This window comes from Stylophora pistillata, chromosome 6 (assembly GCF_964205215.1).
Source record: "Stylophora pistillata chromosome 6, jaStyPist1.2, whole genome shotgun sequence".
Lineage (NCBI taxonomy): Eukaryota > Metazoa > Cnidaria > Anthozoa > Scleractinia > Pocilloporidae > Stylophora > Stylophora pistillata.
Window position 1 is genome coordinate 12,578,649 of NC_142524.1, and position 23,948 is coordinate 12,602,596.

Sequence of the window (23,948 nt, forward strand, 5' to 3'; positions counted from 1 at the left end):
TTGTCATTTCTCCCTCCCCTTAATCCTGACCAAGAAATGGAGAAATTATCAAGATGTTTTAGTCCTCCAAATGCAGCGAAAGGAATGAAAGTCTTGGATAGAGAGGCTTTGAGAACTACAATCACCCTTCCAGCTCTTCGAATCGAGGCCAAAAAGTGTTCACTTTTTTTGAAACGTCTGAACAAATGCCTTTTGAACCAACCTCGTATAAAAAACATTGTCCCAGATGTGGGTGAAACAAGTAGGAAGATTCTCCTTCTACATCCAATGAACTCGATGAAAACTTTGGAAGAAAAGGATCGAGAATTTGCCCAGAGTCAGGGAGCTGAAGAAACGACTTACGATTTGGTACTTGGCTACGAACATTGGACATCAGAGCAAGTTTTAAGAGCCATATTACCGGATGAAATGAATGAAATACCTTCATCCTTCGAGACAATTGGTCACATAGCACACGTGAATTTACGAGATTCCCAGTTAGAGTTCAAATCACTGATCGGTAGGTGATATTCATCTTTTTATCCTTCATGGATGCATTTTGTTGGAGGAGAGAGAGTTTACCATGCACCTCTCAATGAATGTCTAGATTCGTAAACTCTGCAATCCTCTCATCAATTTCCACAGGACTAACCAAGTCATCACTACGATCACTCACCCCACCCTCGCATATGAATGTCTTGTACTTCATAGTTCATATTTATTTTGGGGAGCGGGGAGACGTAGTGGCGAGAGCGCGCGCAGGCCTCCCACCACTGCGGCCCGAGTTCGATTCCCAGACTTGGTGTTACTTTGTTGTTGTTTCTCATCCTTGCTGGGCCAGTTTTTACCCAGGTCCTCTGGTTTCCTCCCTCCTCAAAAAACCAACATTCCAAATTCGAATTGGACCTGGAAAAAGTGGACAAGAAAGGCCACTAATAAATGTCCAGATGAAGGCAGGTAGACATAGACCCAGCAATACTTGCCTTAGTTTTTTCCAATTATATTAACCAAATAATCACCACCATTCCCCCACCCACCCCACTCTCACATATGAAAGTCTTGTACTTGATAGTTGCTATTTATCTCTTCTTTTCTTTTTCATTTTGACAGGGCAAGTGATATTGGACAAGAACTCCCCTCAGATAAAAACTGTTGTGAACAAAACAAACACCATCCATGACACTTTTCGTTTCTTTAAGATGGAAGTGTTAGCTGGAGAGAGCAACTTATATACCTCTGTGAAACAAGATGGCTGTGTTTTTGAGTTTGACTTCTCTAAGGTTTATTGGAATTCTCGTCTTCAAACAGAACACAGGCGACTTGTTGAATCTTTTGATTCTGATGATGTAGTTTGTGATGTGTTTGCAGGAGTTGGTCCATTTGCTATTCCAGCGGCAAAGAAAGGATGCACTATTTATGCGAATGACTTGAATCCTGCATCCTATGAAGCTTTATTGAAAAATGCAAAAATCAATCATGTGAAGGATAATTTTCATGCTTTTAATTTGGATGGGAGGGACTTTGTGAGAAAAATGGTCCAGCTGTCTTCATTATCATCATCATTGTTAGCATCGTCGACCACTAATCAGAGTGTTCAAGGAAATTACAGCAGACCCTTTACACATGTTGTTATGAATCTACCTGCTAGTGCAGTGGAATTTCTGGATGTTTTTCATGGTCTTTACACTCCACACAAACAATTATTACAGCTTCCTATGATTCACTGCTATTGCTTCTCCAAGTCCCAGTTTCCAGGGGATGATGCCAAGCGGCAAGTGGAAAAGAATTTGGGATGTAGTCTAAACAGTGAGTGCAGTGTTTACTGTGTGCGGGATGTTGCACCAAAAAAGGTTATGGTTTGTGTGTCATTCAAGTTACCAGAGTCTGTTGCATTTGCTGATGTTGAAAGAATAGTTGGTGAATTGAAACGAGAAAGAGAGGATTATAGTGAGTTTCATTAAAATATTTAGGGTCATAAATACATAAATGCAGTGAAAAGGAAAAATAAGTTCTGTTGCTACAGGCTTCTGCTTTGTTACTGCCCTGCTTTTAGAATCTTCATTGTGTTGTCAGAAACAAAAGGCCCTTTAGTGATAAAGATTTTTTCAATTTTACTGCCTATATACAGTCTGTAAGTCAGGCCCCACATGTTTAAAGGCTAGATGACGTTATCCACTGGATATGCAGTGGATAGTGCAGTACATTTTGGTTACACTTATCAATTGGATAGTGATTTATCTGCTGTATAGCATTATCTGCTCTTTGAACAACTGGCCGTGATCTTTTAAGTATTTGTTTCTTTGAGCCACTTGACTTTTTTTTCAGGTGATATGACTAAAAAATTTTGGGCAACATGACTCAGGCTCAGGGCGACATGACATTGGGTGAGATGACTCTTGGGTGACTTGACCTTAAATCCCCTGTTACTGGAATTCAAATGCTAAGTGAACTTTGCAGGAAAACAAACAACTTTGCTCTATTTCTATCCTATGTCTCTAATAAGGAGTATTTGATTAAAATCATGAGCTTTTCCAGTTTGTGATCATTTCTTAAATTCTCATGAGCCCAATGTTTGATTCAGTAGTGATACTGTAGGGAGAAATTAAATGCTAGCTATCCTTAGGGGTAGAGGTGTTAAGCCTTCTTCTGCTCCCCATTCCTCCCCTCCCCTCACATAACAGTGAGCCATGCACTCAGAACTCAATAGAAATATTGTAAAAGCATCAATTCTTCTCTTATTAATTTCTAGATGATGAAGTTCCAAGAACAAAAGAAGCTAAGATAGACAGCAAGGGCTGTGAAGACCATAAAAAATTGACAGTAATTGAAGAGAACAAGTGAAATAGCATATATTATATTTTCTCATGTAGTGTGTCTCATTAAAGAATAAAGTCTGTTTATGAGCAAAGTGGCCCAACTGGCCACCGCTTAACTCCTGTTTCTGTAAAGTGAGGTGACTAGGACTATTTCTATTCCCCCGCTGGGTGGGGTGCTAGTCCATCACAGGGTTACCCCCCAGCATTAAATTCCCCAGTACCCCATTTTCATGAAGTGTTGTTTGGGGAAGTGACAGTGACCCGAGACATTTCCATCTTTTCACACACACCAGCTTTTAACTTGTCTCTGCCAGAGAACCTGTTAAATTCTACTTCCCTGGTCATTTATTGTTAACCAGTAACGCCCTGGCAAAAAGATAAAAAAAAGACAAGTACATAGGCAATTGAAGGAGGAGGGGGCGGGGAGAGTAGTTCGCTTATTGAGTTCTCTCTTTAGTCGTTTTTTTGGTTTTGTAACCAAGAACGCATGCATAGTCAACTTAGTTTAGTTTATTAGATTCGCCGACAGGCAGGGACACCGCAACAGCTTGCGCCAATTACTGCGGGCCAAGTGAACCCACCCATCCCACCCCAGGGGAGGACATCCATCACACAGTAATCTTGTGCGTGGGAATTAATGTCTCCTACCCCAACCCTGCAGGAGACGGGACCTCCATTTATTCGTCCCTATCCGAGAAGACTAGAATGTCGAACCATTTCTTGATGTTATACTGAAAGGTAGCAAATTCTACTCAATTATTTTAAGACCTTGAGTGTTAGTCCGGCCGGGACTCGAACCTCGAACCTCCCGCACAACAGTCCAGCGCACTATCCTTTGGGCTAACTGCCTCTCACAGCGCGTGCGTAGTCGACTTTTTGTCACGTACCCTTAACCAAGAACGCGTACGCAGTCGACTTTTTTCTGTGCCTTTCACGTGCCTAATAGAACCGGACTATAGATAGGTGCATACCGAAGTATTTCCAAAACTGGCCAGCATTGCGACTCCACCATTCGAACGGCTTCAATACTGAATTGATTTCTCCAGGCGTCTATCAAGAGGGACGCATTATTCCTTCGTGTTCCATACGCGTGATCGGCGCTACGGTCACGTGATTTTCTACCATTGGTTAAATAGTTTATGACTTGACCCGACATTGGAATGCCGGTAAAATCAAACAGTCCTTGAGAAAAATTTAATGGTAATTTTACCAGATCCTCGTATCTGATAAGTCTGTAACGATCTGGAAATTTACTCTCGGCCACCAGAGCCAATCGCAGCGCTCTTATCGAATTAGAACAGAACTTTTGTACGAGGGTGGTAAAATGAGAGAAGTTTGTCGTAGCTGTATTCACCGTTGAGGTTTCCAAACTCCAGCCGACACGGTCCATAGAAGCGATAACAGCTCTTGGATCTCGCATTAAATGAATGATTTTCAAGTTATCTCGATCGCGAACTAATAGACGTTGAAGGCGGTCAACGTCCACAAATGGCAATCGATGGGCGAGAACCTTCACAACCGTGTGACTGTGAAGAGAACAGGACAGAGAAGTTATGAGAGGATCCAAGTCTTTGCAAGAGATGACAGTTCGGTTATCTTTCGCGTTGGTTATGTTTTTACAATAGGGCGAGGTAAAGGCGTGGCTTGAAAAGCGATTAAGCCGCATGTGTGACATGAAGGATAAAAACTCTGTTTGCTGCTTAAATCTGCAATTGAAAATGTCGCGTAGGAGACCCAGTGCTGTCTGCTCGTAAAGTGAAGAGTTCCTAACCGATGTCATTTGAAATGTTATCAAGGGTTCATAAATGTAAAAGACTTCCGGGTGATGATTGAAAATTTGCCCAAGATACGATGATCCTGACCTTGCATTCGAAATAATCAAAATGTTCGTCTTTCTCTTTCCTGTTTCTTTTGAAGGGTGAAATGCAACAAGGCCAGAATACTTACAAAGGGCCCTTATCGCAATGCATGCCGTGATACCTAAGGTTATAAGGCCCAAAATTGCAGGGACTCTTCGAGGTTTTGCCATGCAAAGCGAGTGTCCAGGATGATCCAGAACCAGTCCGTCAAATGCCTCTCTAAATAGCAAAGAAAAAGGTAGACAGTGTGAATAAGAAAATGACGATTTAAGTCTAGATCCATCGTAGCGCTATTTCCAACTGAATTTCCTAAGTAGTCAATTTCCAGCTTAGTTTCTCTATCTTTTTGGCACCGTTTTCTAAACCAATCACAGAGCGAATTAAAGCTAAACCAAAACAATCCAGGATCACTTTCAAAACTCAATTGAAAACTTCTCTAACGACCTCGATAGACCCTTCCCTTCGTAAACAAACAAGCGCACCAACGAACAAAATTAATAAACAAACCACTGAAACGAACTGAAATTAAGATCTCCGAATAGTGGTACCACCCCTAAGGAAACCACCCTGTAAATTATTACAAGAAACAGCAACCAGACGATCTATGAATGTCTGCTTAATTTAGGCCTCTTCAAACGCGCTTGAGATGACAGCCCCCCTGGTTAGATGTCCTGAAAGATTTACGGTAAAAAAAAGCAACTACGTCATATAGACGATATAGACTACACCAGATGATGGGGAGCTAAAAGTCGCATCTTTAGGAAACGCTTTCCGTGTTTATTACCTAGATATATTAAAATTTGTTAAGTCATGATGCAAAACTAAACCACCTGCCCTAGAAAAAATGTTATAGAAGCAGTGCAATACTTCAAAGAAACATACGTCTCCCAGCTGAATCCTGACGGTAACCTAGCTTACTTGGACCGACTCTTGGGACCAGAAGGCCGAGAAATATCTTCTTCTTGAACCTCAGCAAATAAACCTTTATGTAAATGTTTCAGATTCTTAGAGGATGAGACAAATTGGCGTTGACTACATCAATGTTTTTGTTTCTGACATCCTCTTCCATTCCCTCCCTCTTTCAAATATGGCAAACGACAACTTTAATTTCAAGCTCTGCAGGCTATGTGCTGAGCTTAGCGAGCTGCAATGCATTTGACAATATCTTCCAAGCTATTTAAGGTACCTTTTAAATTTATTTACTCTAATAGTTTACTCGGTGAATACAAATGCTAAAATATTTTGAAGAGGAAATCAGACACTGTAAAGGCGATAACTTAGATTTTTGCTCAATAAATGATTTCCAGCCTACTTACAGTTTTCACGAGCTTCCTTGGCAACGGTAACGTAGATTAATTCGTGGGGAGCGACCCGTTTCAATTGAATGATTTCCCTGCAATTGCTAACATTGTTAAAACTGCGCCCGGCTCCTTGACCTGTGTGGTTTTTGTGAACACGAGCGGGTGGCTCGCCACCTGTTCTAGGATCTCGAAAAGTGATTTTCAACTGGTATTCACTCTTCGCTAAAATTATTACCACTTACGTGATCGATCTCCTACAGCGCTGGAAACCACAGGTGGCCCAGCTTCTTCGTCTTTCTCTTCCTTTCTTGAACGTGAATCATGCTTGTAAGAATTGGGGGGGGGGGGCAGGGGGAACTCGTGCTCCCCCCACCCTACACACACAAACACTTTTTGAGTAAAAGGGAAGAAATAACAAAAGCGTTGGCACCAACGTGAGTGGTTGCGATTTGTTAAATAAAACACAACAGTTTTTAATTGTTTGTTTGTGTGAGTGTGTTTTTTTTATTTAAAAAAAAAAAAAACTGGTATTATATCGCCCGAAAGTGACAAAAAAACCCTCTCTCTCGAAATGGGTTCCAAATACTTTCAAACGCGTTTTCATTTCAGCAATGTCGAAAAAAGAATACGTTGGGGCCTGTCAGTTAGGAAGCCAGCGCGATTTAGCCTTGGCGTACCTTAGTGGAATCATCGTAAGTTACGTGACGCCCTTCTTCAACAAGAGAGCTAACGAAAACAACAAACGTTCGAACACGTGCATAAAATTTATGCCAAATCAAGGAAAGGTTTTGATATTTCGTCGTATTTCCGACCAGAATATATAAAAGTGTCTCTTTAATCAGGAGCTGTATGATAAAGTTCTTCCTCCCATTCAGAAGCCAGTAGGGTATCGAGCAAAGGTGCGCCTAAAACATGAACACCTCGTGGCTTCGTCTCTGTCGGGAGTAATTTTCTTCGTCCCCAAGGTACAACTGTTCAAATTCTTCACGAAAATCTTTCAGAGAAGGTTGCTCCTCGCAGCTTGGTATGTTTAACAGTGAGTCGAAGAGCCTTCCCCAAATTGGATTCCAATATCTAGGATATTTTTCGGAGAGAAAAATGATTAAAATAAAGCAACAACAATGTTGCAAGACGTAAGGAAACGAATAATTCTCAAATGATAGGTTAAAAGACGGGAAAAATGATATTAGAGAGGGTGAGAGAATGAACCGGAGAGCTGTGGCGTTCCTATTACCGCCTCCATCATAGCATTTTTAGCACATTTATAAAAATTTTGCGAACGGTTGGGTTACTCCCACTTTGGAATTTAAGTGGTTAAATTAATTTAATTCAATTTAATTTTTTTTTTAGGGTAGAGACTGAAATTTCATTCTGCTGGGACATTTGAGTAAAAGAGAGTAATCACGTGGTTTAGACTTTGACAAGGAGAGACTATGAGAGATTAAATAAGAGTGAGAATACCTTTTGAATGGTTTTGAGGTCTTCCACCTTCCTATTTTGTCTTGGCTTACTTTCATGTAATCAAGAAATAAGAGACAGTGTATTGTGCCCAAAAGCCCATACATATCAACCTGAAAACCAAAGAATCACCAGCGTTAGTAAAGAATGACAATAGGACGGAAGGCTGTGCGGCGCAATTTTACTTTACAAAATAATCATTACTTTACTCTGGAAAGAGCCTTCAGAGTTGAAGACACACAGTGCCGTTATCTAGGAGTGACGACTTAATGAAATGTAATTGCGAAAATGAGACTTTACTCTTAATAGCGGAGCTCGCAGCGCGCATAACGCGCGAAGCGAAACACCAATATTAGCTTTTACCGGGCTTAAGTATTAGAACAGTTTTCACTTGAGTGTCGAAAGAAATCCGTGATTGCTCTGGTTTTGCTTAACCTCACTGTGATTTGTCCAGAAACTCGCGCCACCTCCTCAACCAATCACATTCAAAACTGAATCTAATCACGATTCAGTCACTCGCGTTTTCCCGCGCTTCAAGCCGTTTGCTTGTTTTTACTTTGAGTTCTCATTGGCAACTGATGTTGTCAACTTAACTCTGATTGGCTGTTATGATTACTTTCCCGCGCTTCAAGTCGTTTGCTTGTTTTACTTTGAGTTCTCATTGGCAACTGATGTTGTCAACTTAACTCTGATTGGCTGTTATGATTACTTTCCCGCGCTTCAAGTCGTTTTCTTGTTTTTACTTTGAGTTCTCATTGGCAACTGATGATGTCAACTTAACTCTGATTGGCTGTTGTGATTACTTTCCCGCGCTTCAAGCCGTTTGATTGTTTTTTTATTTTTTTTATTTTGAGTTCTCATTGGCAACTGATGATGTCAACTTAACTCTGATTGGCTGTTGTGACTACTTTCGTTTTGGTTTTTTTATTTTTTTTATTTTAAGTTCTCATTGGCAACTGATGATGTCAACTTAACTCTGATTGGCTGTTGTGACTACTTTCGTTTTGGTTTTTTTTAAAACCCAAATGGAAACTGCTCGAGCTCGAGCAAAGCTAAGCTGGTGATTATATGCATTGTATTTTTTCTAGCTACACTAACTTGATGGAATCTTTGTTGGAAGGGATTATGAATTCTTCCACGGTATTTTCATTACCTGAGTAGTCCAAGGTCTACCCTCTTTCATTTCTATGCACTGGAAATCTTCTGTGTAACAGTTGGCAGTAAAAGTGGTTCCAGCTGGAAAATGATTCATATCCACACTACGTCCGAAGTCGATCAGTTTCAGACATGCGCAGTCCAGTGTGTCTTCACTGAAAAAAAAATTGAATGAAATAAAGATGGTGTGTTAAAAATTTTTTTTTGGGACACATGCATAGCCCTATAGCAGGGTGTCAAGTGACAAATGACACTTAGAAAATAGGAATGACAGTGGCCAAATTATAGGAAATAAATAGTAATTCTCACCCCAAAATAGGAAAAAAAATAGGAGGATTTCTTTGTGTTCTATCCTCTTAACACTCGCAACAGCAACTAGGTTCCACAACCCAACGCTTTAATATTTAACAGGCACCATGGCATACATCCACAATGCATGCAAATGAACCTCTCAGAATCCCTTGCATGCTATCAAAAGCACCGAGAAACTTTGGGCACGAGTTTCAGAAGAAAATCACTCCTAAAGGCTTCAAACTGGTCTTTCTTTGACATGAAGTTTAATTTTTTTTGTAAAATTTATCAATTTCATTGGCAATTTTACTACAAATATTTAAAAATGTTTCCGAGTACCTAGTAAAACCCTAAAAAAAATAGGAAAAAATAGGAACTTGACACCCTGCTATAGTGAGCTATTTGGCTAAGTCAGTCAAACACAAAAACAAACTAAATTAAATTGACTACCTATCCAAGACAAGGAAATTGTCTGGCTTTACGTCTCCGTGAATGATGCAACAAGCGTGCAAGGTCTCTAAAATTCGCAAAAGAGCAATGGTGTAATAGAACAGTACGCCTTCCTCCAAAGTCTTCTTCTTCATCTTGTATTTGTTTACCATATCCTGAGAAGAAAGAAACAAAACTCGTCAATGAACCCTTGACAACCTAAAATCAGTATTCATATTCTCCATACTGTTCATGGCCTGTTCATGGCCTTTTCATCTCCAAATGTCGCGGAGTTCCGTGAGTTTGAACTGTAGAAACTGGAAACTAGCTAGAGGCCTGGCTGTAAGCTGGAGGCCTGGCCACCTAGACACTCAGTACAGAGGACAATTTTAATTTTAACTTTGTAGTGGAATTGTAAACTTAGAGTTTAAACGTAAATGTGACTGCATCCTCGGCGACACCAATGGTGGTGACGAGGTTAATTTGTTAAAAAACAAGAGCTTCTTTAGTTGGTGACCATTTCCTTACTTAATGTAACCTTAATGTGTGATTTAAGGGAGATACTGCTGAGAGAAATTCCATGCTGCTCACTCTTAGAGGGTTGAGGGTTAAGCTGGACGAAGGAAATTTAAAACAGGTCTCCAACTTCGGAGAAATATTAGGGACTGGAACCAAAAAGATCTCAATTGGCTGCTAATGAATTTAAGCGGGAAGTACTTTTAAGACCATCAGATCTGGTTTACGGTCTTGGTATGCCATAACTTTAGGGTCAATTTTAGCAAGAATCTTTTGTGCTTAAGAAAAATATTCTGATTTATCTAAGTTCGCAAAAAGACCTACCAGAATGGTACCAAGCGGGTTGTATTTATCTACCAACACTGATGAATTAGAATACACAAATGCCGCCACTGGGTCCATAAACATCGCCTGCTGAAGAAAATAAATTGAACAAGTGATGCTATTGTCGTTTTACCCCGAAATTGGGCTTTCAACCAAGACTAGACAACTTTTTTCAAGCACTAATTTTAACTCTAATCGTTTAAGATCTCGGGGGGGACTTGCATGGCAAGAAATCTAACCTTTCAATTTTTTTTTTTTTTAACGAAGGTCACTTGACCGACGTTCAAGGCGTCGACTGCTCGTAACTAACGTTCTCAATATCGTTTAAGGCTAGGTTTCGGAAGAAAGTTTTTTGAGATTGAAGAGCCGTAAGCTTACCAGCTCTCTAGAGCATCCATGCTGCCTCATTCTCTTTTGAAGCTGTTTGCTTACGTAAAATTCCCATTCAATCGATATTTCCTGTACCTGTAGGATATACCAAAAATAATGGAGGGTGTTCATAAGCTGAACTAATAAAAAGGGTTCTAAACCTAAAGCAATAAACAAACTGCGCCTAGCAAGCGAAAAATGCTTCGGGATTATGAAGAGTTACGAGGTAAAAATACAATCATACGCTGATCTAAATTTATGGGAATGGGAGTTGAGTGCATGTTCAGCATAGAAAAACATATAATAGACACCCGGCCTGAGGTTATGCGCGGTAGGGGACACGCAACAGAGCTGTTTGATTGGTCTAGAAAACTCGCGCCCACCACTCTCAACCAATCACGTGCAAAACTAGAGCAGATAACGACTTGGTCATTCTCGGTTTTACCGCACACAAGCGCGGATCTCTTGGGAGTTCTCATCGGCTCCTTGAGAAATTTTAATTCATTCAGATTGTTCGTGGAGATGACTTTGCTTTAGGTTTACAGAAGCTTAGGTTAGAAAGACGACGATTAAAGCAACGCCCAATGTATTAAGCTTTATGCGAGGAACAAAATCCTATGGGCTTTAAGCGTAAATTTTACATGGGAAAACAAGAGAGCAATTTACGACTAAAACCAAATTAGTAATTACAGCAAGAAATCAGAGGAAAGGAAAATACTCGGAAGAGCCAATGAGTACTCAAAGCAAAAACAGGCCACATGCCAAAAGCGCGGGAAAACGCGGGCGACCAAGTTGTGGCTGGTTTCAGTTTTGCATTTGATTGGTTGAGAGAGTGGTGCGAGTTTTCTGGACCAATCACAGAAGTAAAGCAAAACCAATGCAATCCCAGATTTCTTTCGAAACTCAATTTGAAAATTGCTCTAAGTTTAATGCCATACGCGGGACCACATTACAAAAATGCGCGTTGGCGTACTATCAAGAAGGAACTTCTATCAAAATTGATATTCTGATCAACCTGGAAAAGGGACAGTACCTTCAACACCACGGCACTTTCGTCGTCAGTTTCAAAGTCGTCATCATCAGTGTCACCGCATTTTTTCGCTAAGAAAACTTTGGCAAAAGCTCCAGAACCTATCAACTTTTCAACTTTGAATATTTCATTGTCACCTGCAAACATAAAGAGAGGTATATCGGAACGTTCGAATGTCACGATGCGCACATAGAGCACTTCTCGATTGAGCGCCGTAAAACCAAAATAAATGCAATCAATGAGACCTCGAAGTAACAACAAGCAAACTGCTTCAACGCGAGCAACCAGGTTGCGATTGGTTTTAGTTTTGAATCTAGTTTTGAGAAAGTGGCGCCAGTTTTCTGGACCAATCACAGAATAAAGTAAAGCAAATCAAAGCAATCCCGGTTTACTTTCGACATTCAGTTGAAAATTGCTCTACTGCAAAATAAGAACATACTGCGAGGTATCGCCAAGTTGAAGAAAGAATTTGAAGAAGCTTCAGTCTCTAATTCACAGAATGAACCAACATAACATTTTGGTGTTTCTTTGAAAAGGGGTTTCATTTGAGCAGCATTGTTCGTTACAGTTTCAATGCCAAAATCCTCCTTTTTGGGTTAACATGTTCTTTAAAATTTAAAGGAGTACTTATTTTTGGCATTTTTCCATGCAAAAGAAAATGTACAGCTCACCTAGGCACATCGATGCATTTGATACAATTCTTGGCACCTCTTTGCTTGACACCGTAAATCCTTCATAACTCGATAACGGAGGATTAATTTGGCGGAGTAAATTGTCAACAACAGCACCAGCGAAAGGATTGATTGCAGCATTACCAACATTGACGGCGGCCTGTGGCTCACCATCAGCCTGACAGAGACTTGCTTCCTCTTGTATCTTGCTCAGTTCTAACCCATTGTGCTGCGATGCTCCCGCTGAACAGGAGAATCGCCTGGATGAACCATTAGACGAATGACTTGAATTTGTCGATTTGGCATCCTCCTGGCTAGCTTCAAAGATTGGGCTCAAAACTTTGCTGGGTGTGGACATAAAGCTGTTACCTGCTTGGACAGTGTTTGGATGTGTGGATGGGTATTGGTTTCCGTTAGAGTCCATGTCATTCAACTCTGGATTTTCATTGGCTGGGCGAATTGTGCTCCAAGGAATGCTGGGAAGTGACAAGGGGCCATTTGCGTAACAGAATGGAGTCGAGGCCATGTGTGCCGCAGCAGCAAAGCTCGTAGATGAAAGGGTCTGGTCTTGTGTGAAATCGGCCGAGAAAACCTCGCTAGTTTTATCCAGTTGTTGCAAAGGTTGGTACTTCTTGAAGTTTGCATTCTCAAATTTGTCATTCATTTCAGCTTCTTCTTCGTCGTCCTCTTCTGAGCAGATTGGAATACCCAGGGATGGCTGAAGAATACCAGCCAAGGGTCGACGACATGCTTCTTGCTGGGTGCCTCTTGGTGGCCTGTCCAGCACACAGAACAAAAGTAAATGCCAGTGACAAACTATGTTAGAAGTAAATTACCAACACATACAATAAGGAAAAAAGAAGGTAACACTTTTTGGTCAATATCAATGCAAAGCCTCACAAACATAGAAACAAAGCCATGCATTGGCACATAGGTCAATTTCTGTGTTCTAAAAACACTTTAATTCTGGCTGGACCCTCCCAATCCAGTACTTGTGACGAACATCTCCCTGTAAAAATCTGTTGGCCGATAGTCGACACACCTGTTGGCCAGTTGGCTGCCGACAGACGGTAATCTGTCAGTAATAATATTATCGTAATACCTTATTTGTAGTCCAAACTACGGCGGACCCAAACGCTACATTGGATGGGAGGTGTTTTCTCTGAAGTTCCAGTCAAATTTAGCGCATCAGTTTACAACAATTTATCACTTATAGAGCGCTATTTACAATGACAGATCAACAGCGCTTTATAATCAATCCTAACCCGCCCATCCCACCCCAGGGGAGGACATCCATCACACAGTAATCTCGTGCGTGGGAAATTAACGTCTCGTACCCCTAACCCTGTAGGAGACGGGACCTCCATTTATTCGTCCCTATCCGAGAAGACTAGAATATCTAACCATTTCTTGATGTTATAGAAAGGTAGCATATTCTTCTCAACTATTTTAAGACCTTGAGTGTTGGTCCGGCCAGTTCTTAAGAGAGTTGCCAAAACATAGGTAAACGCGTCCTCGATTGAAAAATCGCAGCCAAATGCTGCCGTTAAATTGTGGTATCACCTCATTTTAAAATCGATTCAAAGAATGCAAAATAAGTTCAACATTAAAAGCATACGAGGGAGTATAACAACCGTTATCAAGATAACTACAACTACTGACAGAAGCTCAGATGAAGAAAAGGCAGTGAATACCTTCTTGGGATACAAAATATTCAACACTTACATGTTCTCTTTGTCTTCTGATTCCTTTTCTGTGTCTTCTGTGTCTCCATTTCTTTTATCAGCCACAGTCTCATCGTAAATTACGAAACCAGAAGCACCTGTGAATCCACCTTTATTGAAAAGAGTTAAAAAGAAACTTGTCTGTGTGACTTTGGGGTTCTTCGAGGGCTTTTGTTTACGTTTCATAATTTGCAAGAGGTACTATTGTTCTCTGACGACTGTGAACAATTTGTGCATCTTCTGTTGCGGCCAAAATGCTCCGTTTCGCAATAGATGATCATGGAGAAGCCAAGTGCTTTTTTCTCTCGGGGGAAACATTTCTTGAATTTTCCCAGAAAAACCTTAAAAGGAAACGTTGTATCCCATATTTGCTTTGGACTACGAGCAGCAGCAAATTCAATGAAAATTGATCGACTAGTGCGCTGTGCGGAACTCTGGAACGTCAATTTTATTGCAGTGATTTTTTAACTCGCGTGAAGGACTTCGCCGAAAAACAGGGGCTGCTCGTAGTCCTGTTTGATTCTCCTGCCGTTGATTTTCAAATAAACATTCCCAAGGGCGTAGATTCAGTCACAAGGACCTCATTACATTTTCCTCACAGGGTCATTTGGGGACTATAACGCCTGTATGTAATTCTACTTGTAATTGTTATAAATCACATGCTTAAGTTTCTTGATAAAGTTGAGAATTTGAGCGTTAGCCATTCATCACAAAAGTACACCATTGGAGCTAGCACTACCCTTCCTCAAACTTAACGCTTGGTGGAGCCTGTTTCTCAAGAGATCCAGTTTCGTAACGGGCGCAAAAAAAGATTTTTGTTTGCCATATTTCAAACAAGATCGTTACTTTTACAGACTTAAAATTCAAACAATCAAGATAACACGAAAAGAAACAGAATGGAACGGTGTTTGAGTGAAGACTTGTGATATTATTCCGCAGTAATAGATCTAGAATTGGGCCTGCAAAGCTACAGTGGCTTTAGAGAAACAGGCCCCGGACCTGTATGTAGATTGTGAAAGCCTTTGCCTACCCATTCCCCCAAGACCTTTTGAAAATGCCACAGTGGTAGTAGTATCATCACCAGTAAATGCTGCTTCAAACTCTTTTTCTGTTTTATCCATCTCCTGGCGCGGCCCCAAGGTTAAGTCACGTTCCGAATCAAGCGGGCCACAAAACATATCTCCCACAACCATCAACGCTTGTTTAGTGAATACTGTCGGCGAAGGGCCGGCCAGACTGGAACTGTTGAAGCTAATGGACCCGTTTACATCCGGAGTGACTGGGTGGAAAGCTGACTTTTGGAACTTAGACTGTGAATCACTCGCCAGGGTGGAGTGGGGAGGCTTTGAAGAGGTATGCTCATTGTTGGTTGAATTCTGCACGCAAGGAAGAGAAGCACTTGACTGATACGCAAAAGCAAGACCTCGATACACCATGGGATCAGCGTTTGCCCTGAAAAGTAAATCGATTGCACGACTGTGCTTAAATTAATTGTTTCGAGTCTAAGGTGATAGATGATGGATGGTCCTTAACTCACTGAAGTTTGAAAAATTTCTTATTTCTTTCTTATAATATTCTTTAACAACCCACCAGTATTTCCATACTGGACCAATAGCACTTTGACGAGTTGAGCATCCTGCTGAGATACCGATTCACATCATACCTAGGGAGTTTTAATTAACAACTATTCAACTCAGTGTAGGCGGCTGGCCTGGTGGATATTTACCCCGCCGCGAGTTGAATAGTTGGTGTAGCATACACTAAAATAGTGAGATAAGATAGCAACGATGACCACATTTATTTATGCGCGCAAATCCCGCGCGTTGCTCTGAGGTGAATAGCAAAGGACATTTGGAGTTTGAGTAACCAGTCAGAATGGCCTTGCAGCGCTGTCCACTGTTTAAGTATCCACGTACAGGTGAATAAGAAAAGATATCATTGACTAAATGATTACTTCATAATTTCATGCAGGTGAAGATTCCTTGTTCTTCACTTTGCTTATGTCCTAATATATGATTACAAGACAAGATTTCATCCAAAGGACTTCTAGGGCTATCTAAGGAGGGAAAAAGTGAGTGGATACTTCCAAGTATACGCAAAACCTACATGTCTTCTTTGCCATCAGATCTCTTTTGCACAGAAGGAAGAGGAGCACTAGAATGATCTGCAAAGGCAAGACCTCGTCGCGCTACAGGTTCAGCAGCCACACTAGAAAGTCAAATTCAATGTTAACATAATTCTGTGTCAAACCATCTGTTTTGATACCTAGAGCAACAAAGCATACAACACAGGAATAAAGGGGATAAGTTCTACAAAAACTGTGGTGCTGCATTAGTGGGTCACCAGATACTGTAATTTGGTTTTATCAACTTAGTTGATAATATAAATTAGGCATTGCAGAGAGTTTCAAAAGCTGAGGATGTGAGTGTTAGCCCTTCATCACAAAAACAATAGTGCTGTATTAGTGGGGAGGGGGGGGTAGAGAGTTTCTAAAGCTGACAATTTGAGCATTAGTCCTTCGTCAGAGCGAAACTACAACACTTCACTACAACATAGTTTTTTCCTTACACGGGCAATCTACTGTAAACAGCAATCTATGTGAAGGAAATAATCACCAACCTAAGAAGCTTTGATTGTTGAACAAATTCTCCTTGTTGGTGCCAAAGGAAATGTATAAAGAACAATATGGAGAATATGCATACTGATGTTATGGGTAATGGGTAGAGCTGCATTTAATAAAATAATCTACATGTTGGAGAAAACTAAACTATGACAATAGATTATTATATTTTTAATGACACAAGTATATAGAGCTGATTTCAAGTCAGCGACTCTAAAAATATCAAATCTACTTGTACCTGTTATGAACTGTCATTTTTGAAACTTCAGTTGAAGTGGTTTGCTCAGGAACAGTTGTCATGACATTCCTCTGACAGCTGCCAATCTCCATGGCACACAATTCCTTGTTGCAACTCAATTTGATGTCACTTCCAGGCTGTTTGCCATTGGCTGGCACACTTTTACACTGTACTGTAGAGCTTCTCTTTTGCAAGTTTCTTGCAGCCTCCCTGTTCTCTTGAAGAGCAAAATGTCTCCTGGCGAGAATTTCCTCATACTGGAACTCACCATGGATTAAGTCATAAACCTCCTTTTTTGGATACATGTATCGGACATCTGTGCGAGGTCTCTCAATAACTGGTGCTCTGTAGGTTCCCTCTCTTATCCTGGCCAATATCCTTGCTGCACGAAGCTCTTCAAAAGAAAACTCCTGAGTCCCAGCATAAATTTTTTCCTTGCAGTACATTACCTTTGACTTTTGGCCTTCAGCATTTTCTGGCTATAAAAAAATCAAGACAACAACCAATTAATCACAGTCCAGACTGTAATCGTGAAATGAACAAATGGTTTCCATGTTGCAGTGTGTCTGTTGAGTAATAGTTCACGCATGACATCAAAATGCAATAAAAACAATTAAGTGCCACGCAAGGTGCAGTTGACTGTGTCACTGATGAACTTTTTACCGCATTTTGACACAGCTCCTGTGACTCTTACTGCACAGAACCATGGCAACACAGATTATATTTTTTGTTAATTGCACTGTCATCTATGGTTATGTCCTCCAATGGATCATAAGTGAGAACCAGTCAAAATACAGGTGCAATTCAGATTATCAGACAAACCTCAACATACACCAAACATTACCTTATTCCTGAGTGTATCCATGACAGAAGGTCTATCTGGTTTGCGTGAGCTCAAGACCTTGTCAAACTGTAACACATGCTGAGGAGTCGCAGGAGGGTGGCTGTTAACGTCATCATCGACATGGACAGAGAAGACAGGCTTATGTGGCATGCAGTCAATAGGTACTGATGTACGGTGTTTCTGAGAGACCTAAAATGCAGACAATAGATGTTTTGACTTGACTGAATAACTTCAATGTTGTTGAATAACAGGAGGCAGTTTCGCCAAGTGGTTACTAGTCCCTGGGCCTGTAATCGGGCGATGCAAGTTCAAGGCCTCCTCCCCGCTACTCACTGGCTTTTTTTGTGGTTGTCAGTAGTTCAACTCCTTGGCTGGGCTTTGTATATGGCTTTGTATTGTATATGGCTTTGTATTCGCTCCAACAAAGGGCTAACGCTCGAAACATCAGCTTTTATAATTGTAACGGTGACCAATTTACCATTTCAACTTTGTTGATATATTCAAATTAATTCGTTACCCCCACCGACGCAGCCCCAAACAGTTTCTTTAGAAACTATCAGCCTTTATTCATTTGTATATGGCAAACTGGTCTGCCTCCTACCAGTTGGGGTTTTTAACACTATGTATATTCGTATTGTAGTATTTCAGACCATCTGGATGTTACCCTTTACCAGTGTTTGCTTTTTCTTTGCAGATGTTTACCACTCAATGATAGCATGAATTTTAAAGTCTGTGAACTATCACACACTCTACCATTAAAACCTGTTCCCTATCATTAGCTTGTAGGCACCCAAGGAAGGTATTCTTCCAGCAAATCAATAAATCCCACAGATTTTATCTCTGTGCAGTAATAAGCATACAACCTCAAATTTATAATGCACTAGCCCACATAGATCAAGTGTTTAATTAAAAGTTGGTTACTGGCCGTCTTACTACCATCTGTTTAGCCAGCAAGCTGTGTTTGGGCTTCGCCCTATGGCACCTAGCCTGCAGTGCAGGTGGATTTTGGCGGTATTAGATATTCCTATCAGTTGTTCTGGCCACCATCTTGAATTAGAAAAACAGTGGAGAGTTGGGGTGAGGTAAAACGTTTGGGGAGGTAAAACGTTTTACCTCACCACAACTCTCCACTGTTTTTCTAATTCAAGATGGCGGCCTGAACAACCGATAGGAATATCAACTCGCCCCACCGAAATCCGCCTGCACTGCAGGCTATACGGCCCCTTTTCCAAGCACAATCATCAATTACAACTTTGACAGCTGCCTATGAAAAACAAAAATTATTGAAATCTCTGATAGATGTAATTAATACATATACCTTTGCATCAGTCCATTTCCCAGGCTTCTGAGTGTTTTCCTTTTTGATTACTGGTTCAGTAGGGGGTATCTGCCACTCCCCTGTGGAGGGGGGTAAAGAGCTTTGCATTCCAGGATCATCATCACAAAATATCTTGAAGCCATTACTGGAGGTGTTTGATGCTGTCGCAGTACCTCTGATGCCTGTCTTTTTGGCTGAAAGAACATGTTAACAAAGAAGGAACAACCTCTGTCAATAAAAAGTTTGACTCCCTGGGGTTTAAACCCTTTACACCATAACATCAGTATGCATATTCTCCACACTGTTCACCATACATTTTTTAATCATGCTGACAAGGAGAATTTGTTTAACAATCAATAGTTTCTTTGGTTAGTGACATTTCCTTTATTCTCGTGACCATGGTGAAATCATGAGGAGAAATCAGATGCTACAATTCAGTTACTTTGATAACTCAAAGGGTAAAAAGGGCAAGCCTACCAAAAAATCATGAATGATTTTCCAAAATATGAAGCATATGAATGTCACGCCTTTGACAGATGTTGCACAAGGTAAAATATGAAGCATATGAATGTCACGCCTTTGACAGATGTTGCACAAGGTAAAATATTCAGTGTCCAAATGCCAGGAACCAATTTAATTTCTGTTTAAGATATCGGTTTGCAATGACCAGTATTAAGTGACTTACAAAGAGTAGCATTTCCAGTACGTTTAGTTCCAACTGTTCCTTTCTTTCCCTGGCTCTTCAAGCCTCCTAATGCTGTCCTCTGAGGTTCAGACTCCTCTGTTATTGACACTTGCTGCAAACCATTTGAAACCCTTTCGGCCAGCCGTAGCTCAAATGCTCTGTAAAAGTGCAACAACAAAGTTTACGCGTAAGACTAATTAAGTAAAACAAGGCATGGTTGAGATGGTGGAAAGTATTGGTGACAAAATGCCCAGCTCTCTCTCACATGAAGTATGTGAGTACGTGTATAGTTCAGCGAATATCTTGATAATGAATTAGGCTTACATGCAAGCATTTAGGGACCTTCTCAAGCAAGGCTGTGGTCTAGCAGTGCCCAGTGGCCCATGGCGCCTTACTTTTGCTCTTGGGTGACTCAGGAATCTTAGTTTTCTCATACAAAGCATATGTTGGGCACCCTGGATTTCACAGTTTCAAAGCACTAGGCTCCATTCAATTTTCCTTAGAGCACAGCCTTGTCAAGTCATAGATGCTTAACCTTTTAACTCCCACGAGTGACTGAGACAGATAACAATAATAATAATAATAGTAATAATATAATATTTATGTTCCACAAATTAACATGTGGATAATAATAATAATAATAATAATAATAATAATAAATGACAATTTATATTGTAGCGCCCTATCCGAAAGCTCTAAGGCCTTCACAATCAAGGTAAAAAGTGAAATAATAATCAAATGTAATCATTCATTAAAATAACGCTTAAAAAGATAAGTTTTAAGGTTATGCTTAAACGTGTTAAGATCTATGCTACATTTTATGGTTTCAGAAATGTCATTCCACAACTTAGGTGCAGAGACAGAAAAGGCGCGATCGCCATAGGATTTCAACTTGGAGCGAGGAATCACTAACAAGTTCTTACTCGATGATCACAAAGACCTAGTAGGCTTATAAGTTTCTAACAAGTCACTGATATAACTAGGGCATAAATTATTTAAAGCTTTAAAAGTAAAAAATAAGATTTTAAAAATAATCCTCTGCTCCACAGGGAGCCAGTGCAGTTCCCTCAGTAAAGGAGTAACATGATCATCCTTGCGAACACATAAGATCAGCCGTGCCACACAATTCTGGGCTAATTGCAATCTATGAACTAAATGTTTTGGAAGACCATACAACAGAGAATTACAGTTGTCTAATCTGCATGTAACGAAGGGGTGTACTGATGCCTTAGTACTACTAACTGACTAAAACTTTCTAATCTGAGAAATATTCCGGATGTGACAAAATTCCGGATGTGAAATATTCCAGATGTGAAAAAATGCATTTCATCAAATGCACACCACAACACTCTTCAGGGGACTTTGGCCAGACTGCATCAGCAGTTTAAAAACAATCGAAGGAAACTTACTGTATTTGAAGATACCCCCTCCCCCCCCCCCCCATTCCAGTAAACAGGCCAGACCACATCACAGTAATCTCAAGAGTGGGTTCTTTAACGTCCCCTGCTTAACCAAATTAACCAATTAATAGATGCAGGACGGGACCTACGGTTTATTCGTCCTTATCCGAGAAGACTAGAATGTCTATCCATTCGTTGATATCGTAGAAAGGTAGTGCATTCTCCTCAGTTATTTCAAGATCTTGAGTGTTGGTCCGGCTGGGGCTCGAACCATCAACCTCGACCTCCCGCACAACAGTCCAGCACTCTAACCAACTGAGCTAACCAGGAGGCGGTTAGCTCAATTGAGACAGATTTTCTCCTTATGATAATTATCAATACAATATCAAGAAGACAAGTGATGGGAAGAAAGAAAAATATCAATTAGGGGATTATTGGTTGATCCAATATCAAATTCTACTAACTTGTATCATTATAAGAACTGTGAGGGGAATTACTAACAAGATCTTGGGAGTGAAATGGTTAAAGTGTGAAGTGACTAGAAGTACAACAAATTATTTACAACCCTTTCCTAACTGAGATGTTAGTTCATCACCAATAAGTGATACTCCCTCTTCATAGTCCTAAAAACTTTTCCAAGTTGAACTGAAAATTCATTTGTTCAGGCCGCCATCTTTAATTAGAAAAACAGTGGAGAGTTGGGGCGAGGTAAAACGTTTGGGGAAGGAGAGAGGGGAGGGGGAGGGGAAAGGTTTTTTTCTTTCTTTCCCCTCCTCCCCTCCCCAAACATTTTACCTCACCCAACTCTCCACTGTTTTTCTAATTCAAGATGGGGGCCTGAACATCTCCTCGCCCTGCCAAAATCCGCCTGCATTGCAGGCTAATAGGCAGATACACATAGATGACATCCCCATTAACAACATTTTTGTTCTTGTATCACATAAAACCAGAAGCTTGTGACATAGAAGCACAATTCAGGGGAATTAAGACACTTCTAGGTCATAAGCTTCTGAAAAAAAAAAATCGATTGTTTGTTGCCTTGGGGTCCATACAATAGCAGATCACAAAAGAATCATCAAAATGTGGTAAGGACATCAGTGACACATTTGCCATTGTCTTGTGAGCCACTTTTGTGTTCTTACCGCATCTTGATGTCATCTGTGATCTATAACTGGACAGACACACTGCAACTTGGAATCTATGCTAGTTAAGGAACTAAACCACAACATCTTTATTCACAAGAAATTAGCCTGCATTGACTTACTTGTGTTGTTTTTGAAGTCTTTCCAATGGTTGAGCACTCCGGTGAATTCCTAAGTTTAGTACTTCATCAGCTTTATTATGATCTCCAAGGTTTTCAAGAATCAGGGCCCATGCTTCATAGAAAAGAGCCAATCCATTGCCCAACTGCTGGCTGTGCATGTAGTTAAATATTTCCAAGGGATCTGTACAAATGTCAGTCTAGAAGGAAAAAAGAAAGGTGTTTTTTAAAAGATACAACAAAATTGTATAATCCTATTTCCTTACTTTACCACAAGTCATCTCTGGGATATGTGATGACCTAACAGTTAGTAAGCTGGACTCCAGCAGGTCATGAGGCCAAGAGGTTTTGTGTTCTCAGGCAAAACACTTTTACCCCCACAATGCATCTCTCCACCCAGGAGTAGAAATGGGTATTAGTGAGCTGTTAGGAAAGTTTGATGTAATGCTAGGGGGTAACCTTGCGATGGACCAGCATCCCATCCAGGGGGGGGGGGTGGGGGACAGCAATACTCCTGGTCATTTCATTCTATGGAAACCAGGACAAGCCCCAGTTGCATAGGCCACTTAGCTAGAGTACAGACACATCTCCACAATGGCTGACTCCTCTGTTTCCAGGGAAGCAGTTTGTGGAGAGGTTAGAGTGTATTCCTATTTTCAACTGTGCTTTTTTTTGGTGAAGTACAAAGTTTTTTTTAATAAACACTGGTCGCTTTTCGGAGGTCATCAATTGATTGTTTAAGTAATGTATTCCTAGCTCAGTAAGTTAACTTTTTGTTATCGTAAGCTGTGTGTGTTGTCTGTGTGTCTGTTTGTGTGTGAGCTTGAACAAATTGATTTAAAATTTGTAATATTGTTATCCCCCTCGTTAAGCATAGGTGCTTTTGGGGAAAACGATGAAAAATATGTTTAAATAAAAAAACAAAGTATTTTCAATTCTTCACTGTTACTTACATAACGCAGCCATACTTTGACGTAACGTTCATCGTTCTTGTATCTTTCTTCATCTTTGAATGTTGTCATGCAGCGTTCGAGTAAACTCCCCAGATCTCTACCGCCTTTGGGAAAGTTTTCACTCGTCCAAACTATGTACCTGTAAGCATAAACACAACAGTAATAACAGCATAACTTCAATGCATTATCTCTTATCTTACGTTGTACAAAAGCACATACAGAGGACGCTGGTTTTGACATTGCAGATCTGTTATTATTTTCAATCACATACCTGTACCAATTAGCTAAAGGGTCTTCGCCTTCATACGTTCTGATCTGCGCTTCAAACTCGCTAAAATGAACGAAAAGGATACAAATAAATGTTTTTGATCGATCAAGTTCTTCTTTTAAGGATGTACAATGAAATAACTTACCGTTTCTCTTTATGAATTCTACTCTGATCAACAGAACTAGGAGCAAGAGCAGTGCTCAAGTTCGCCATCTTGCGCCCTTGTTTCAGAGGCTGCACGTTTTCCTTACTCAACTCCCACTCATTAGAATTAAAGGAATCGGAGCTTGCTTCCATTTTATAAAAAATATACTACCTTCCGGTGCCTGTAGAAGGAAGAAATGAAGCTAAAATTTTACAACTTTACAAAGAAACGAAGGACAACATCAATATAAAGCGTTGAGTTCAAAATTTCCCGCCGTATGACCGCAGTTCAATT

General features: G+C 40.5%; 3 protein-coding genes across 5 annotated transcripts; 1 reads left to right on the plus strand and 2 right to left on the minus strand.

Annotated features, from left to right (window-relative positions):
• Positions 1 to 12: 12 nt before the first annotated feature.
• Positions 13 to 2,911, plus strand: LOC111336725 (uncharacterized). The gene is made up of 3 exons (XM_022942869.2): positions 13 to 499; positions 1,090 to 1,926; positions 2,729 to 2,911. Exons 1-3 carry the CDS (start codon positions 37 to 39, stop codon positions 2,818 to 2,820), a joined length of 1,392 nt encoding a protein of 463 aa, XP_022798604.2. The 5' UTR covers positions 13 to 36; the 3' UTR covers positions 2,821 to 2,911.
• LOC111336731 (carbohydrate sulfotransferase 1) lies at positions 1,917 to 6,108 on the minus strand. Of its 2 annotated transcripts, none has more exons than XM_022942877.2 (2): positions 5,971 to 6,108; positions 1,917 to 4,873 (listed from the first exon to the last, which is right to left on the minus strand). In XM_022942877.2, the coding sequence occupies exon 2, from the start codon at positions 4,822 to 4,824 to the stop codon at positions 3,727 to 3,729; it is 1,098 nt and encodes a 365-aa protein (XP_022798612.1). In that variant the 5' UTR covers positions 4,825 to 4,873; positions 5,971 to 6,108; the 3' UTR covers positions 1,917 to 3,726. The 2 variants fall into 2 exon arrangements, with proteins under 2 accessions (XP_022798612.1, XP_088581930.1); XM_088725804.1 differs by lacking the exon at positions 5,971 to 6,108 and adding an exon at positions 5,537 to 5,688.
• A 596-nt stretch (positions 6,109 to 6,704) lies between these two features.
• LOC111336730 (mitotic checkpoint serine/threonine-protein kinase BUB1) lies at positions 6,705 to 23,928 on the minus strand. Of its 2 annotated transcripts, none has more exons than XM_022942876.2 (19): positions 23,655 to 23,928; positions 23,513 to 23,572; positions 23,242 to 23,380; positions 22,292 to 22,488; positions 19,628 to 19,785; positions 18,943 to 19,136; positions 17,625 to 17,813; positions 16,781 to 17,259; positions 16,029 to 16,130; positions 14,953 to 15,374; positions 13,924 to 14,032; positions 12,199 to 12,974; positions 11,531 to 11,664; positions 10,507 to 10,593; positions 10,129 to 10,215; positions 9,310 to 9,464; positions 8,567 to 8,723; positions 7,417 to 7,526; positions 6,705 to 7,029 (listed from the first exon to the last, which is right to left on the minus strand). In XM_022942876.2, the coding sequence occupies exons 1-19, from the start codon at positions 23,804 to 23,806 to the stop codon at positions 6,861 to 6,863; spliced, it is 3,876 nt and encodes a 1,291-aa protein (XP_022798611.2). In that variant the 5' UTR covers positions 23,807 to 23,928; the 3' UTR covers positions 6,705 to 6,860. The 2 variants fall into 2 exon arrangements, with proteins under 2 accessions (XP_022798611.2, XP_022798610.2); XM_022942875.2 differs by having other exon boundaries at positions 10,129 to 10,218.
• Between the last annotated feature and the right edge of the window lie 20 nt (positions 23,929 to 23,948).

Excerpts from the sequence above, each read along its gene's own strand:
- LOC111336725 (XM_022942869.2), top strand. The coding sequence starts at position 37 with ATGGAGAAATTATCAAGATGTTTTAGTCCTCCAAATGCAGCGAAAGGA. Across the intron at positions 500-1,089 it reads AGAGTTCAAATCACTGATCG|GGCAAGTGATATTGGACAAG; the intron begins GTAGGTGATATT and ends TCATTTTGACAG. Across the intron at positions 1,927-2,728 it reads ACGAGAAAGAGAGGATTATA|ATGATGAAGTTCCAAGAACA; the intron begins GTGAGTTTCATT and ends ATTAATTTCTAG.
- LOC111336731 (XM_022942877.2), bottom strand. The coding sequence starts at position 4,824 with ATGGCAAAACCTCGAAGAGTCCCTGCAATTTTGGGCCTTATAACCTTA.
- LOC111336730 (XM_022942875.2), bottom strand. The coding sequence starts at position 23,806 with ATGGAAGCAAGCTCCGATTCCTTTAATTCTAATGAGTGGGAGTTGAGT. Across the intron at positions 22,489-23,241 it reads TCAAAGTATGGCTGCGTTAT|ACTGACATTTGTACAGATCC; the intron begins GTAAGTAACAGT and ends TTTTCCTTCTAG. Across the intron at positions 8,724-9,309 it reads AATTTCCTTGTCTTGGATAG|TGAAGACACACTGGACTGCG; the intron begins GTAGTCAATTTA and ends TTTTTTTTTCAG.